Source organism: Meleagris gallopavo, chromosome 26 (assembly GCF_905368555.1).
Source record: "Meleagris gallopavo chromosome 26, MGAL_WU_HG_1.1, whole genome shotgun sequence".
Taxonomy (NCBI): Eukaryota; Metazoa; Chordata; class Aves; order Galliformes; family Phasianidae; genus Meleagris; species Meleagris gallopavo.
The window spans coordinates 3787094-3800213 of record NC_139429.1 but is presented as its reverse complement, the minus strand read 5'-3'; the positions used below and the strand labels follow the sequence as shown (position 1 = coordinate 3800213).

Below are 13120 nucleotides of genomic sequence, written 5' to 3'. Positions count from 1 at the left end.
CTGGGTCTGTGCTCACCTGGAACAGAAGTTGCCCTGAGCTGAGATTTTTGCAGAAGAACTTTTCCTGATCAGTACATCTGCATTAATCCAACCATTGGTGTTGGTGTGAGAGATTTGTGACCTATTTGCATTTTTTTTTGAGTAGCTCGTAGAAATTGTTTTTGAGGGTGTACTGGACCTTATGAGCCAATGCCATGCTTTGAAGAGCTATTGGTTTGGACAAAGAGAAATTGTGTTCATTGGTACATGCACATAGCTGCTCTTCTTTACAACCTGCTGTTACCTCAGGTTGTGCCTGATGTGCTCGAGCTGTCTGCATCTCTGCTGTTGTGTATCTCTGTCTTGTGTAACTGAAGCAATAAGCTTGACCTGTCTTGACATTCCTATCTGTTTCTGGACTGCTGCCCTGTTTCTGTCTCTCATATATATTTCTCTCTCTTGTCTTGTACCAGTTTCTTTCTGTGCTCTGTGATTATCTAGGAGGATAAAGTTTTGGACTGATGCCTAGCTTGTGTCTCTTTGTATTTCTCTCTTTCTCTTTCTTCTGCCCTTTCTGCACCTTTCTTCTGCAGGTCTTGTTCAGCGGTGTGTTGTTATCCAACGGGATGAAAATGGATTTGGGCTGACAGTCAGTGGAGACAACCCAGTCTTTGTGCAGTCTGTCAAAGAAGGTAAGCAGACATGTTAAATGTGCTCACCAGAGAGCAACCTAGAGGGTTTGCATGTGAATCAAAGAAACATGTGCATGAGCTGGAGGAGAAAGCTCCAAATTCTTTCCTTATGGGTAGGATGGCTGTAGCCATCACAAACTGTGCAACAGATGTGCATGGACAAAGGGTGTTGCACTGTTGGGATGCAGCGAATCACCTCTCTCAGCATCTAGATGTATTTGCAAACTGACTTTACATTTGAAAGGAAATAAAGAATTAGGGTGACGTGGTGGGATTGTGGCTTGTATCCACTGCAAAGTGGAAACAGAAACTTCTTCAGTCTAGATACTCAGAGATTTTAGTCTGACTGAAAAAAGAGGAAGCTGGGGTGGGAATGGGAAGTAGCTTCTCATGGAAATACAGAAGTACTTAAACCATTCCTGTTTCCTGTGACATTTATTGAAATTGGAACTAAAGGGTTTCTTGCTTCTCTAGATGGAGCAGCCATGCGAGCTGGAGTGCAAACGGGTGATAGAATTATCAAGGTAAGGGCATTCAGCTCGTCTGAGAAATTGATCCTTTAACTCAAATGAGCTCTTTCCTTGAAAGAAAGTCATTGATGTCTCTGCACTGATGTTTGCTTTTGCCTGTGGGGGAGAGGAATGGAAGAAGTTTTCCTGTTCTGGGGATGTAGGGTAACCACTGCGAGCCACTGCTGAAAGCTAGTTTTGTTATGGAGATCATTCTCATCTCAGGTCCAACATCCTGTAAGGTTCAGACATCAATGTAGAGAACAGAAATAGCAGCAGGGGAACGGAATAGATCTGCACCCAGAACAAACTTATCTCTCAGTCTCTAATAACTTAGAAATTAAACCATTAACTAAAAAGATTTTGTAAGACAGTGCTACAAAATGATGGCTGTGTTGTTGCTGCTACGACACAGATAAACTTGTTTGAAAGCCCAGTTCTGTAAATTAATGAGTAAAATTAACTACCCTAAATCTTCTTCTGGTAAGTTGCTCTTCTGCATTTGTTTGCTTGTTTCCTTTGGTATGTGAGTGTGGTTTTCTTCAGAGCTCTCTGAATAAACTTAGAGAAGTTTCTTGAAAGACAGAGGAATAGAGATAGGGGGAAAACATTACTGTTCCTCATTCTGCTGCATTGCTTGTTGTGTAATGTGTGTGTATCAGAAGGAGTTTTTCCTTGTCTGGAAAACTGTAGTCGAACACAGTTTGCTTTTTTCCCCCTCCCTCTGATATCTCCAGGTGAATGGCACTCTTGTAACACACTCAAACCATTTGGAGGTGGTAAAGCTGATCAAGTGTAAGTAAAGGCATGTTCCTATTTTTTTTTTCACTTCACTCCTTTAAAAAGCATGGAAGGCAGAATTTAAAAGGACCAATGTCTAATTCATCTATCAAGTGACACGGGCAAGGTCTAATCACGCCCTGTGCTGAGAGGTAAAGGTGTGTGTAAAACAGGCAGTAAAGTGAAATGTGGGGTGGCTGCTTCTGCAGTTTCTCCTTTGTTTGGCGTCTGAAGTTAGTGCCAGACCTTGCCTGTTACCTTCCCCTGTTTTGATTTCACCTGAAATGCTGTAGCTGCTCAGGCAGCATTGAGGCAGATTGCTTTATGTTGCGTGCAGAGCACTGACATTTCCAAGGGAAGTGAATTCTTGGTTGGAAGAAAGTGTTAGCGGTTTTTTCTGCCCTAGCACAGTTTATTTTGTGGTATGAGTGTATGTATACTGTAAATGTAACCTGGTAGACTAGAAATTACACCACGTGCTTTCATTAAGAATGATTATCACAAAAGGGGAGAGTAAATGGCAGCCTTAGAAATCTGCAAGTATATCTGAAATACGACTTCTGTTCTCCCTGCAGCGGGTTCCTATGTAGCTCTCACTGTTCAGGGGCGCCCACCGGGGTCGCCCCAGATTCCCTTGGCTGATTCTGAAGTGGATCTGGCAGCATTTGGGCATATGTCTCCCATCATGACATCACCCCATTCGCCTGGCACATCAGGAAATGCAGAAAGGATTACCAGCCCAGTGCTTATGGGGGTAAGATTTTAAAGTGTTCTTTCCAGAGAACCAATTTAGCAGTGGAAAAAATGTAGTCATGTATTTTTATTTTTATTTTTTTCCTCAAAGGAATTGTTTTGAACTTCTTGCACAAATAACACATTGGAAATAGAATATTTGCCTGGCCACCCAGTGGGCATTGAATCATGTGGGAGAAACATGTTGCAAGTACATAACCTGTCTCATCTGAGATAATGCAAGGGCAGTTGACAGGTTACTCTACTCCTAGGTTGTCTTTGAGATACGCTGCAGTTTGCGTGGTGTGAGATTACACCATCATAGAGTCACAGAAGGGCTGAGGTTGTACCTAAAGATCATCAGGTTCCATCCCCTTGTCATGGGCAGAACTATCTGTCTGATCCAGTGCTGTAATTTCTATTAAGAATTGGACTGTAAGGCATGCAGATGTGTGGCAGAGAAAGGAAAGCAAATAAGTACACAAACACTTCTCCTTTTTTTTCTTTTTTTAACTAACCCTTAATTCCTCTGTATTTTCTAGGAGGAGAATAATATTGTCCACAACCAGAAGGTGGAGATTCTGAGAAAGATGCTACAGAAAGAGCAGGAGCGGCTGCAGGTACTGGAATTTGTTGCTTGCCTTCAAGAGGGGTGCAGGAAAGGGAAGGGGCTGAATTATAAGGAATGGTTGTTGATGTTCAGTAGCATTTTCAGCATTCCTTAACATGACTTGTGTTTTCATCTAGCTCTTCTGTGTGCGGAGATCTGACTCTGATTACTCTTATTGATCAGCCCTGTAGTTTTTAATCCTTGTCAGGGTTAGGAAGACAACCAGCAGTGGATGCTTTAAGTGGAAACATACATATATGTCAGTCTGGACTAATCCTAGGACACGTGAGCATCTGTGACTCAAACTAAGCATGAGTCATTTCTCGCTGGGAGCGACAGTTGGCACAGTGCTCCCTGGTGCTGCTGAGTTACTGTGTCTTCAGCCGTATCCTCACTGCAGTTGTGATTATTTCAGTAGATCTCTAGCTTGCAGTTATGGCACAGGACAAAGGAAAGCTATTTCAAATAGACGTTCCATAGCATCTGTAGTGGTTGTGCAAATGTACTGAATATTATTTTAGATGTGTAAGTGAAATGAAGGTTAGTGGTAGGCTGTAGTGTAAGCTCTGGTACCGAGGAGATACTGAGTGATGAAGCCTCATAAAACTACTTTTCAGTCTCTGCAAGAAGAGTACAGCCGATCTGCCAGCTCACGACTGCTCAGAGAGATACAGGAAACAAAGAAGCACATTACTCAGCTGCAGGAGCAGCTGTCCAAAGCCACAGGCTGTGCTCAGGTAACCAAATGTGTCAGGCTTCTCTGTGGTCTGTTCTGGTTGAAAATTCTTGGGAGATGATGGTGTTCTGGGCGAGCAGGAGTTTGTTACCATGCTCTTTGGTGCTTGTACAGACAGATGGCACCATCTAGAGTTGAGACTTGTGATATGCTGGCAGAAGCAGTACAATGCAATGTCAGTGTATGAAGCGTGCTTTACAGTGGGCTTCCAAACAATCTGTGAAGAACTGCTTTTAAAGCAGTCCAATTAAGAAATGTATTAGTTTGCCTGAAAATGTGGTATGATTTTCTGTTATCTTTTCTTAGAAGGTCATTGCAACCTCTTTTGGGTATGTGAAGAAAGTTTTATAAATGGTTTATAAATAAGATTTTATAAATGGGGGTGGGTTGTCCAGGTTTTGAAACAGCTAATGTGGGAATACTGTCCCTTGAAATATTTTACTGGCTCAGTGCTGCTCACAGCTCACTTTATCTTTTCAGGATGGAGTTTTGTCCTCCAGGTCTGTGGCAGAATCGCTGCAGGTCAGTGAAGTGGAGGCAGAGAGTGGAGATGCTCTGAGCAAACTGGATTACAGTAGTGACAGCCCCTCTCGACCAAACAGTGACATTGCTGATGTGAGTATTGTACAGCTCTGTGATTTTGATTCTGTACTTCTTGGATTTGCTTTCCTTGTGCAGATTTTTAAAGCTTGTGATGCTCTGTCTGTTACAGATAGGTGTGGTGGCTCAGTAAAGCTGTGTGTTACTAGGACAGGCTTTTAAGTACTCACCAAAGACATTTCCCGGAGGAGCCATACTACACTGGTTTTCCATTAGGGATTGGGAAAGAAATAGTGTGGGTTTTGGGTTCTTATCCAGGATTAGATTTTCCTGGCACACTCCCTGTAACCAGACAAAGAAAGATGGATGACAGCATCTTTCTCAAAATTGAGAGAGGCCAATTAGAGTATCTTTTTAAGAGCATGTTAATGTTCCAATTACGGTAGCTGTGACTCAGATCCAGTCACTGGGCACATTGCCATGAAAGTGAGGAAGAGCCTTACTTCTACCAAATAAGCTTCAATTATTGCCAACAGTAAAAGCTCTTAGTCTATTCTCTCTTCAGTTATCAATCTGTACTCGTATGGTCTCCTTATTGGAGTGCCTTAACACCTAATCCTTAATTAAGTCACTGTCTGATTAGTGCAGTGGAATTGAGTCTCTGTGCTTGGGCTTTGACTTCAGTTTATTGTTTAAGTTAAGGATGTAGGAGCCAAATCTGTGCTAGTAGTTGGTAGTGATAGGAAGATGGGTCAGGTGTACCTCCAGAACGTGAGGTATGATGATCATCACAGATGACTGTTTCAAAATACTCCCCTACCAATTCCTTATCTGATTAGAGGTGTCACTCATGTTTGTATATGAGAAGCACAGAACAGAATTCCTAGCTATCTTCTTAATAAACGAATCCTGTCAGTATTGGGAAATGGGAAAGGATCTAGCCAGAGAAACTAGCAGCACGAGTACTACATGAACTGCTGTAAAAGGTGGAAAGAGCAAAGAGAAAGCTAAGGAGAGGTGTGCTGGCAGGTTTTACAGCTCTGCCTTTATTCCGTGCTTCTAGTATTCTTAATAAAACTACTTCTCCATTGGGTTGTTCTGTTTTGTTGGATTTTGTTGTTGTTTTGGAGCAGTGCAGTTTGGCACTTCGTACTTCAACTGGTTAACAATTCACTCTGAGAGAAAGGAAAACATTTGTCTGTTGTGGCTGAAAAACGTACTGTACTGTTCTCATTTTCCTGGATTTGCTGTTACTCACCAGAACTGAACTTCCTTTTTTCCCAGAGTCCTCGCAGTGGCCTGAAGGAGCGGGTTTATCTGGATGAGAGCCCAGAGAAGACTGAGGTTCAGGATACTGTGAGTCCAAAACATAAAGAATCACAACAGCATCGCCTGTGATAGTCCCATTTTGCATGTTTTTTCCTTTCTTTTTAGATGAAGCACCCATAAACTTTGCATTAGAAAATGAAATGCAATTAAAGTTGTGCAGGGAATGTTAATTAGCTGAATAAATGTTTATGGAGCTTAAGAGCAGGCCCATTTAGAGACAAGAAATAGATAATCAGCAGTAAAACAGCTGGACCTAAAAGAGCTGGAGCTGTTGTGCATGTTTTATTCCCTGAATTCAACATTAAATGAAAAACAATGTTTTTTCTTTAGATCATTATGGCCTTAAGAGTGGATAGAAATGGAACATGGTTGGAAGTGCTATCATTTTCCTTAGGATGACTTCTGAAGTATTTTTCTCTCATGTTATATGATTTTCTAAAGTCATATTTCTCCATTTATGCTAAGCTGACATTTGTCATATGCTTAGTGTGCTCAGAAATCTGTAGATGATGCAATTGGTTTTGAGTCATCTGCTGTGACATTTCTGAATGCTTCCAATTTGGGAGAACTATGCTAAAAGGAATCTTGTAACTCTAAGCTTGTGCAAGGTTGAATGAAGGCACTTGGGTTTCTGTTAAAATTTGAGGAGAATTAAAATGATAGCAGTATCTTTGACTGGGTGAAGAAAGATTACTGTACCAAGGGAGTAACTGCAGTGCACTTCTCTTCCTTCTCTTCTCCCACTCCTGACTCACTCCAGGATTCTCAGTCCAGCATTGGAAGTCCTTCATCCCGTGTGGGACCACAGATCATTGGAGCAGAGGATGATGACTTTGACACTGAGCAGGAGCAGGTGGGAATGACTTGTAGCCTCAGCCATTCTTCTTCCCACGTTGACAAGTCTTTCTGTGCTTTAATTGCAAGTGTTCTGTGACTTAGTTTTATTGAACTGTTCTCGTGTTGAATTAAGAATTAGGGCATGTGGTTCCTGTTACTACTGATCATGCCAAATGGTGACACCTGGGGATTTTTGTCTTTATTTCTTTCTGTTACTCTTCTTGAATTTCAAGAAGGCTTGAAGTTTTATGTGCTTTATTTAGTTTCCTTTTGCTTATTAAGTTTCTTCTAACTGTTCTGCACTGTGGTCACAGCAGTGTAGCTCACATGGCTTTTGACATAACCATTCTGAGTTACTTTAGCTCTCCTGTGTTCTGAGTTGTATTTCATTACATTATATTCAGTGTTGAAAGATGTGTTTAAAAGGTGTGTTGTCATTGTAAGCCCTTCCTGGGATATTACAGTGATACTGTAGAGATCCTGGAATTGATCAGTTTTCATTCCAATTAAACAAATGAAGCGCTAAGCTTCTTGGTTTTTTGCACAGTAGCTTTCTTGAATAATTCAAATAGTTTCCATACATCTCCACAGATAAATGGACAATGCAGTTGTTTCCAAAACATTGAGCTCCTGAAGTCTCGCCCAGCTCACCTGGCTGTTCTTCTGCACCATGTGGTGTCCCAGTTTGACCCTGCAGCGTTGGTAAGATGTTCTAGAATTGTTTCCCTGGCCAAAATCTGCAGCCTAAATCAGTGTGTCTCAGGATCTCCTTGTTTTCTTGTGTAGCATTACCAACAACGCTGCAGGGTTGGAAAGGAGAGAAGTACAGATCTTTAGCTGGCTTGAGCGTATGTCAGATAAAGGAAGAGAAGAATGAAGAGAACTGTCTCTATAACATTCAGCTATTTACAAATAAATATTTCACTCTGAAAGCATTTAATTTCAGCCTAAGGTAGTGGGATGATCTCTGTCCCTTAGTTCTGAGTTGCGTAGTCTGATCCCTGTGTCTCTTCTCCTTCTCCTGCACCGATTCTGGGGCAGCATAGCTGACCAGCTGAGGCTACCTGTGGTTGGCTGAAGATAGCTAGGAAGGCTTTCAAATCAACAATGCTGAATTCTTTGCATGACAGTGAAGAAAGGTTTGAGTTAGGGGTGTTAGAAGAGTTGTTGTAGTATCTCTAAATTACTTCTCCTCCTGTTTTCCCACAGTTGTGCTACCTTTACACAGACTTGTACAAGCAGACCAATGCGAAAGAGACTCGGCGTGTCTTCCTGGAGTTTTACCAGTTCTTCTTGGACCGAGCTGCAGTAGGTTCCAGATCTTTCTTTTGTTTTCAGGCATATTTAGAAAGTTGACTTTTACCTTTCTTTACTCTCTGAAGTGGAAAAAACTAAGGAGTTACTCCAGCCTTCAAGAATCAAAAGGATTTTACTGTGTTGTTTAAAATATTACCATTGAATAAAGTGAAATAAATGCCAAATAGCCCCAGCTGCCTGGTAATTCTATAAATCACAGGAAATGTGTTGTCTGATAGGAAAAATAATTTGGTAATGTGCAGTCTAGCTCTAGTTGTTGTACACTGCATTTTAGTTAATGTCTGCTGCATGTTTCGATGTGTCTGTTGTCAGGGTTAGGCAATTTCATACGTATGTTGGTAACCTGAGAAGCCTCTTTACCATCTCATCTTAGACTACCAGTTGTGTTGCAGAGGCTATTATCACCTGCTTAGATGAGATCATCCTTGTGCATTACATTTTATACATAGATATGTCTGTGTGTATTCAGGATGGAAGTCTCCCCTATGATATGTTCAGCTGTTCAGGTTATATGATTTTGGGTTTGAAGGGCATTATACTATGCACTTTGTATTGTGCATTTTATTGGGGTGCTGCTTGTGATATGTATTCCTCCAGTGTTCCTTTTCTTTTGCAGAATCTTAAAGTTCCAATACCAGATGAAATCTCTGTAGATCTAGGTAAGGCACTCCTGCCTTGGAATTCTGCTTTTCAGCTTCTACTGTTTGAGACAGTCCCAGCAAATAACCGTGGGGTTGCTTCAGATGTACAGTACTGTGTGTTTACAGGGGGAGACAAAACAAATTCTTGTTTTGGACATAGTGCATGCTGTAGTAGATGTACTGGTGGTGGGAAGAACTGGCCATGTTGGCAAGTATATTTTTTAGCCTAATACTGGATGTGACCAAAGCTATTTACACTTAATGCACTGTGAAATTCATATTATCAATAAGTGGAAGGCAAAAGGGTATTCTTGGATGGTTTAAATTGTGTATGAACAACTTTATTCTAAGGTAGTGTGAACTATTTCTCTTCTCTAAAGAATAATCTGTTAACTTTCTCTTCTGACTTACAGAGAAAAGAAGGCCAGAACTCATTCCTGAAGAGCTTCATCGCCACTATATACAAACTATGCAAGATAAAGTCTGTCCAGAAGTTCAGAGGAATCTGGAAGATTTCAGGTAACAGCAGTTGCCTGTACAGTTTTTGTTTAATTCATGCCTGATAAGGAGGAATTCCAAACTCAAGGAACATTTGTCTTGGACTGAATAGGAAGATAGCACTGGAGAGAGGGCTCACTCTGACCAATCTTTGAATGTGTTTTGATGCTGTACTGCATGTAGTCAGTTACAAGATCAGTATCAAAGACTGGATTCTTTATTCTAAAAGTTATTGGAGCCACATTTAGAATATTGTTGCTTAATGGTGTTACATAAATCTTTCTTAGAATTGTAGAATCATTTGAGTTGGAAGAGACCTTTAAAGGTCATCGACTCCAACCCCTCTGCATTGAACAGAGACACTGTATTTTTAATCCATGTATATCATTTTTTATTTTTACTCCCCTTTAGACAAGGAATAATCCACTTTAGAGAACTGTCATCTACAAATCATATAATTTGATAACTGATAAGTCCTTTCATGTGCAGTCATAAGCATTCTGTGCTAGCATGAGAGACCATCTCAAGATAATCTGTTCAGTAATTGTCTTCTTCATAGCTAAAAGTATTCAAGTATATGCTTCAAGTATATAACCTTGGATGCTGCAAAAAGAATGCCCATTTTATTTGGTCATTGCCATAGCTACTTCTCTTGATAAATGCTGTAAAATGCTACCCCTCTGAAGGCCATCTTAGCTCTGTTTTACAGTGATTGCAAATGCTGTAGAGAAATGCCAGAAACCAATAAGGCAACCTTTCTGGCCTTCTGAATGTCAGGAAGTTGCTTTCCCTTGTTACAGATCAGTATTTATTTTGAAGTGATTCTTTCTTCTCTCTGTATTTCAGGCAGAAACGTAGCATGGGGTTGACCCTGGCAGAGGGAGAGTTGACCAAGTTGGATGCAGAAAGGGTTCGTGACCGGAATGCGGTGGAGAAGGAAAGAGCATGTGCAGAACAGATTATTGCCAAAATTGAGGAAGTCCTGTGAGTATTGGCAAGTGTAATTGAGTGAAGTAAAAATGGATTCATCCTGAACCTGACAAGTGCAGAGCAAAAGAGTTAGGAGCTGCAACAGAAGTGATTTGTTAACCAGTACTTTTGCATTACTTTCCTGTTTTGCTACCAATGTATCTTTGAGTAATTATAGCAAAAAGTAAGGCAGCAGTTAGTTCAAGTCCGTATATCTTTTCAAGGAGGCTACTGCTCAAACAGGAGTGGCAGTGCTTCCATTGTTGTCATGTGTATTATTTGATCTGAGTTCTTCACTTGGGCTGTAGAAACAGGTAGTTTCAGAACCCCCAGTTTGATATGAACCCAATTTTCCCAACTTCATTTTTGTTTACTTTTCTTTTTCTTGGGGCTTTTTTATATTGCAAGGGATACTTTGAACGCAAGTGCTGACACTCTGGGTAGATGTGACTGGGTATTAATTGTTAATTGAGTTTCTTTTTTTTACATTCTCATTTACATTTACATTTTTACATAGGATGACATCTCAGCCTTTGGAGGAAGACAAGAGGTAATGAAAGTTGTGTGGTCCTAGAAATAAGAACTCTGTTGCTGATGCTGGTTCTGCTGGTTCTGTCTTCTGCTGAGCAAAACGAGACAGCCCTCTGCTGGCTGTAACTCCAGACTCTCCCTTTCTAAATCTGCTGGCAGAATTATCTCCGATTTGGAGCATCAACCCCTTGTTTTCAAACTCTCCTTGTTCTGAAGTCCATTGTCTTTGATTCACACTAGAAAAAGTTGCCGAGAGTTCATCTGTGTCTTTTGGTTGTGTTCTGTGGTTGTTTCAATCCAGTCTGACGTTCATTATCTGTGTATGCTGTGCCCCATTTGGTTTATCTGACACCCTACAACCAGCCTGTTAGCTTTTACTATTCTTACAGCAACCAGACCTTTTATTGTACTGATTTTCAGTGTAACTCTAAACCATGATCTGACCAGATATGTGCCTTATCTATGAGTTTACACCTGTGTAATTGGTAACATTTTAATTTTACCTCTTAGGCTGGTACGCCTTTTATAAACTGCATCTTTTGTTTATGAGAAACTAAATTCTAATATTAGTTGAGTCTTTCCCATAATATGTAATGCATAGTTTCATATTAAAAAAAAAAAAGGAAAAGCTTCTGGTTGAATTGATTAATTTCCCCATGGAATGTTTATATTTGATCTGTTTTATTTTCTTAACAAAATGGATTTTTCCCAGTACGTTTCTTCTTAACCTCCATCCTTGTATTTATTTGACAGCTCCACCATACAATATGTGATTCTTACTTACATGAAGCACCTGGGAGTCAAAGCTAAAGAGACTCGGAACCTGGAGCAGAAACGTGGCCGTATTGGTTTCTTGCCAAAGATCAAGGTAGTAGTGCTGTAGCCAACGTGCATTTGTTTAAAGCTGCCCAGCATGGGTGCTTCATTAGAACTCAAAATATACTTTTGTATGGTATCACGAAGTTGGTATGATTTTACTGCCTTCATTGCGCCAGGAGCATCTAGGATTATCAAGCTGCACAGAAAACCTAACAGCTCTGATTGGGTTATACAGAATCACAGAATGGCCAGGGTTGGAAGGGACCTCAAGGATCACGAATCTCCAACCCCCTGCCACACGCAAGGCCACCAACCTCCCCATTTAATACCAGCCCAGGTTGCCCAGGGCCCCATCCAACCTGGCCTTGAACACCTCCAGGGGTGGTCGGGGCATCCACAGCCTCTCTGGGCAGCTGTTCCAGCACCTCACCACTCTCTCTGTAAAGAACTTCCCCTGACATCCAACCTAAATCTTCTCTCCCTCAACTTAAAACCATTTCCCCCCGTCCTGCCATTATCTACCCTTGATACATATGTTACATATGTTTTCAGATATATCTATTTGGGCTATTGGTCAGTATAGTTCAATTTTTGTCTTAGGAAACTCTCCTAATAATGAGTTCTCTCACCCAAACTCCATCTCTGTGGGTGTGTGCAGTCATCTCTCACAGTATGGGGATGTGTCTGGTCTCAGTAACTGTATATTTTCATCAGCGTTCCATCTTCCTTTGAAATGTTAGTGCTGTCATAAGCAGTTCTGCACTGACAGTGTGAAAAGGTTAGATGGAGCATTAGCAGCCTTTCTGAAGTGGTATGCTAAGTTGTATTTCTCCTTCCCAGATTAGAATCTATATGATTGTGGAGCTTTGGAGTCACAAGATGTTGTTCCTTAAGAGAAAGAAGGCGCTGCTCATCACTATAAATGTGTCTCTTACCCCAGGAAGGAGAGTGTTTTTTAGCTCCTGCTAAGTTAAAACCAGGGTGTGAGTTTTTGCTTTTAACAGATGCATCTCTGAGGATGCTGTGACTCCCTGCTGCTAACCCTGTTACACACTATTCATAAGCTGCTCGTGCTCTCTGTGCCTGTTATGCTGTAGGATGCTGACCCCTGAATAAGTTGGTACAAATGAACTTGTACCAAACTGCTGCTGCTGTTTGAAATAATTAGTCAGTACCTCGGTAAACAGCTGAATCTGAAAAAGTGAGTTACCTGTTTGCTTTGTTCTTCTGTCCTCTATATTATTGCAGCAGAGTATCAAGAAAGAGAAAGAAGGAGATGAAAAAGGGAAGAGGAGAGGCTTTCCTAATCTCTTGGGCCCACCGAGGAGACCAAGCCGACATGACAGCAGTGCAAGTATGTCAGACAAGGAAATGTATGCACCCCAAGTATGAGCTTGAAAACCAATTAGATTCTGTCTTTAAAAAGAAAACAAAATACGCACACACAAAAGAAGAAAGCACTAAAAAGACTCAGCAGAATTTTCTTCTTTAAATTAAGATGTGTCTTTAAAAATGTATTTTACGTAGGTGTCCTGAAATACTTCTAATTCCGACTGTTGGGAGCAGGTAAAAGCTCTTTCAGCCGTGTAACAACTCTGTGT

General features: G+C 40.9%; 1 protein-coding gene across 7 annotated transcripts in view; it reads left to right on the top strand.

Annotated features, from left to right (window-relative positions):
* ARHGEF12 (Rho guanine nucleotide exchange factor 12) overlaps positions 1 to 13120 on the top strand; it is a 66985-nt gene that overhangs the window by 32621 nt on the left and 21244 nt on the right. For 3 of the 7 annotated variants that reach the window (XM_085209058.1, XM_085209055.1, XM_085209060.1), the window contains 17 exons: positions 573 to 671; positions 1146 to 1195; positions 1918 to 1975; positions 2536 to 2714; positions 3235 to 3312; positions 3920 to 4039; positions 4519 to 4653; positions 5863 to 5934; positions 6668 to 6760; positions 7336 to 7446; positions 7954 to 8052; positions 8678 to 8720; positions 9116 to 9221; positions 10047 to 10184; positions 10687 to 10719; positions 11454 to 11571; positions 12768 to 12873. In XM_085209058.1, coding sequence (XP_085065184.1) covers positions 573 to 671; positions 1146 to 1195; positions 1918 to 1975; positions 2536 to 2714; positions 3235 to 3312; positions 3920 to 4039; positions 4519 to 4653; positions 5863 to 5934; positions 6668 to 6760; positions 7336 to 7446; positions 7954 to 8052; positions 8678 to 8720; positions 9116 to 9221; positions 10047 to 10184; positions 10687 to 10719; positions 11454 to 11571; positions 12768 to 12873 — 1638 coding nt within the window. The remainder of the gene's footprint in view (positions 1 to 572; positions 672 to 1145; positions 1196 to 1917; positions 1976 to 2535; positions 2715 to 3234; positions 3313 to 3919; positions 4040 to 4518; positions 4654 to 5862; positions 5935 to 6667; positions 6761 to 7335; positions 7447 to 7953; positions 8053 to 8677; positions 8721 to 9115; positions 9222 to 10046; positions 10185 to 10686; positions 10720 to 11453; positions 11572 to 12767; positions 12874 to 13120) is intronic. The other 4 variants (XM_010723659.4, XM_010723658.4, XM_085209057.1 and 1 more) reach the window with 3 other exon arrangements.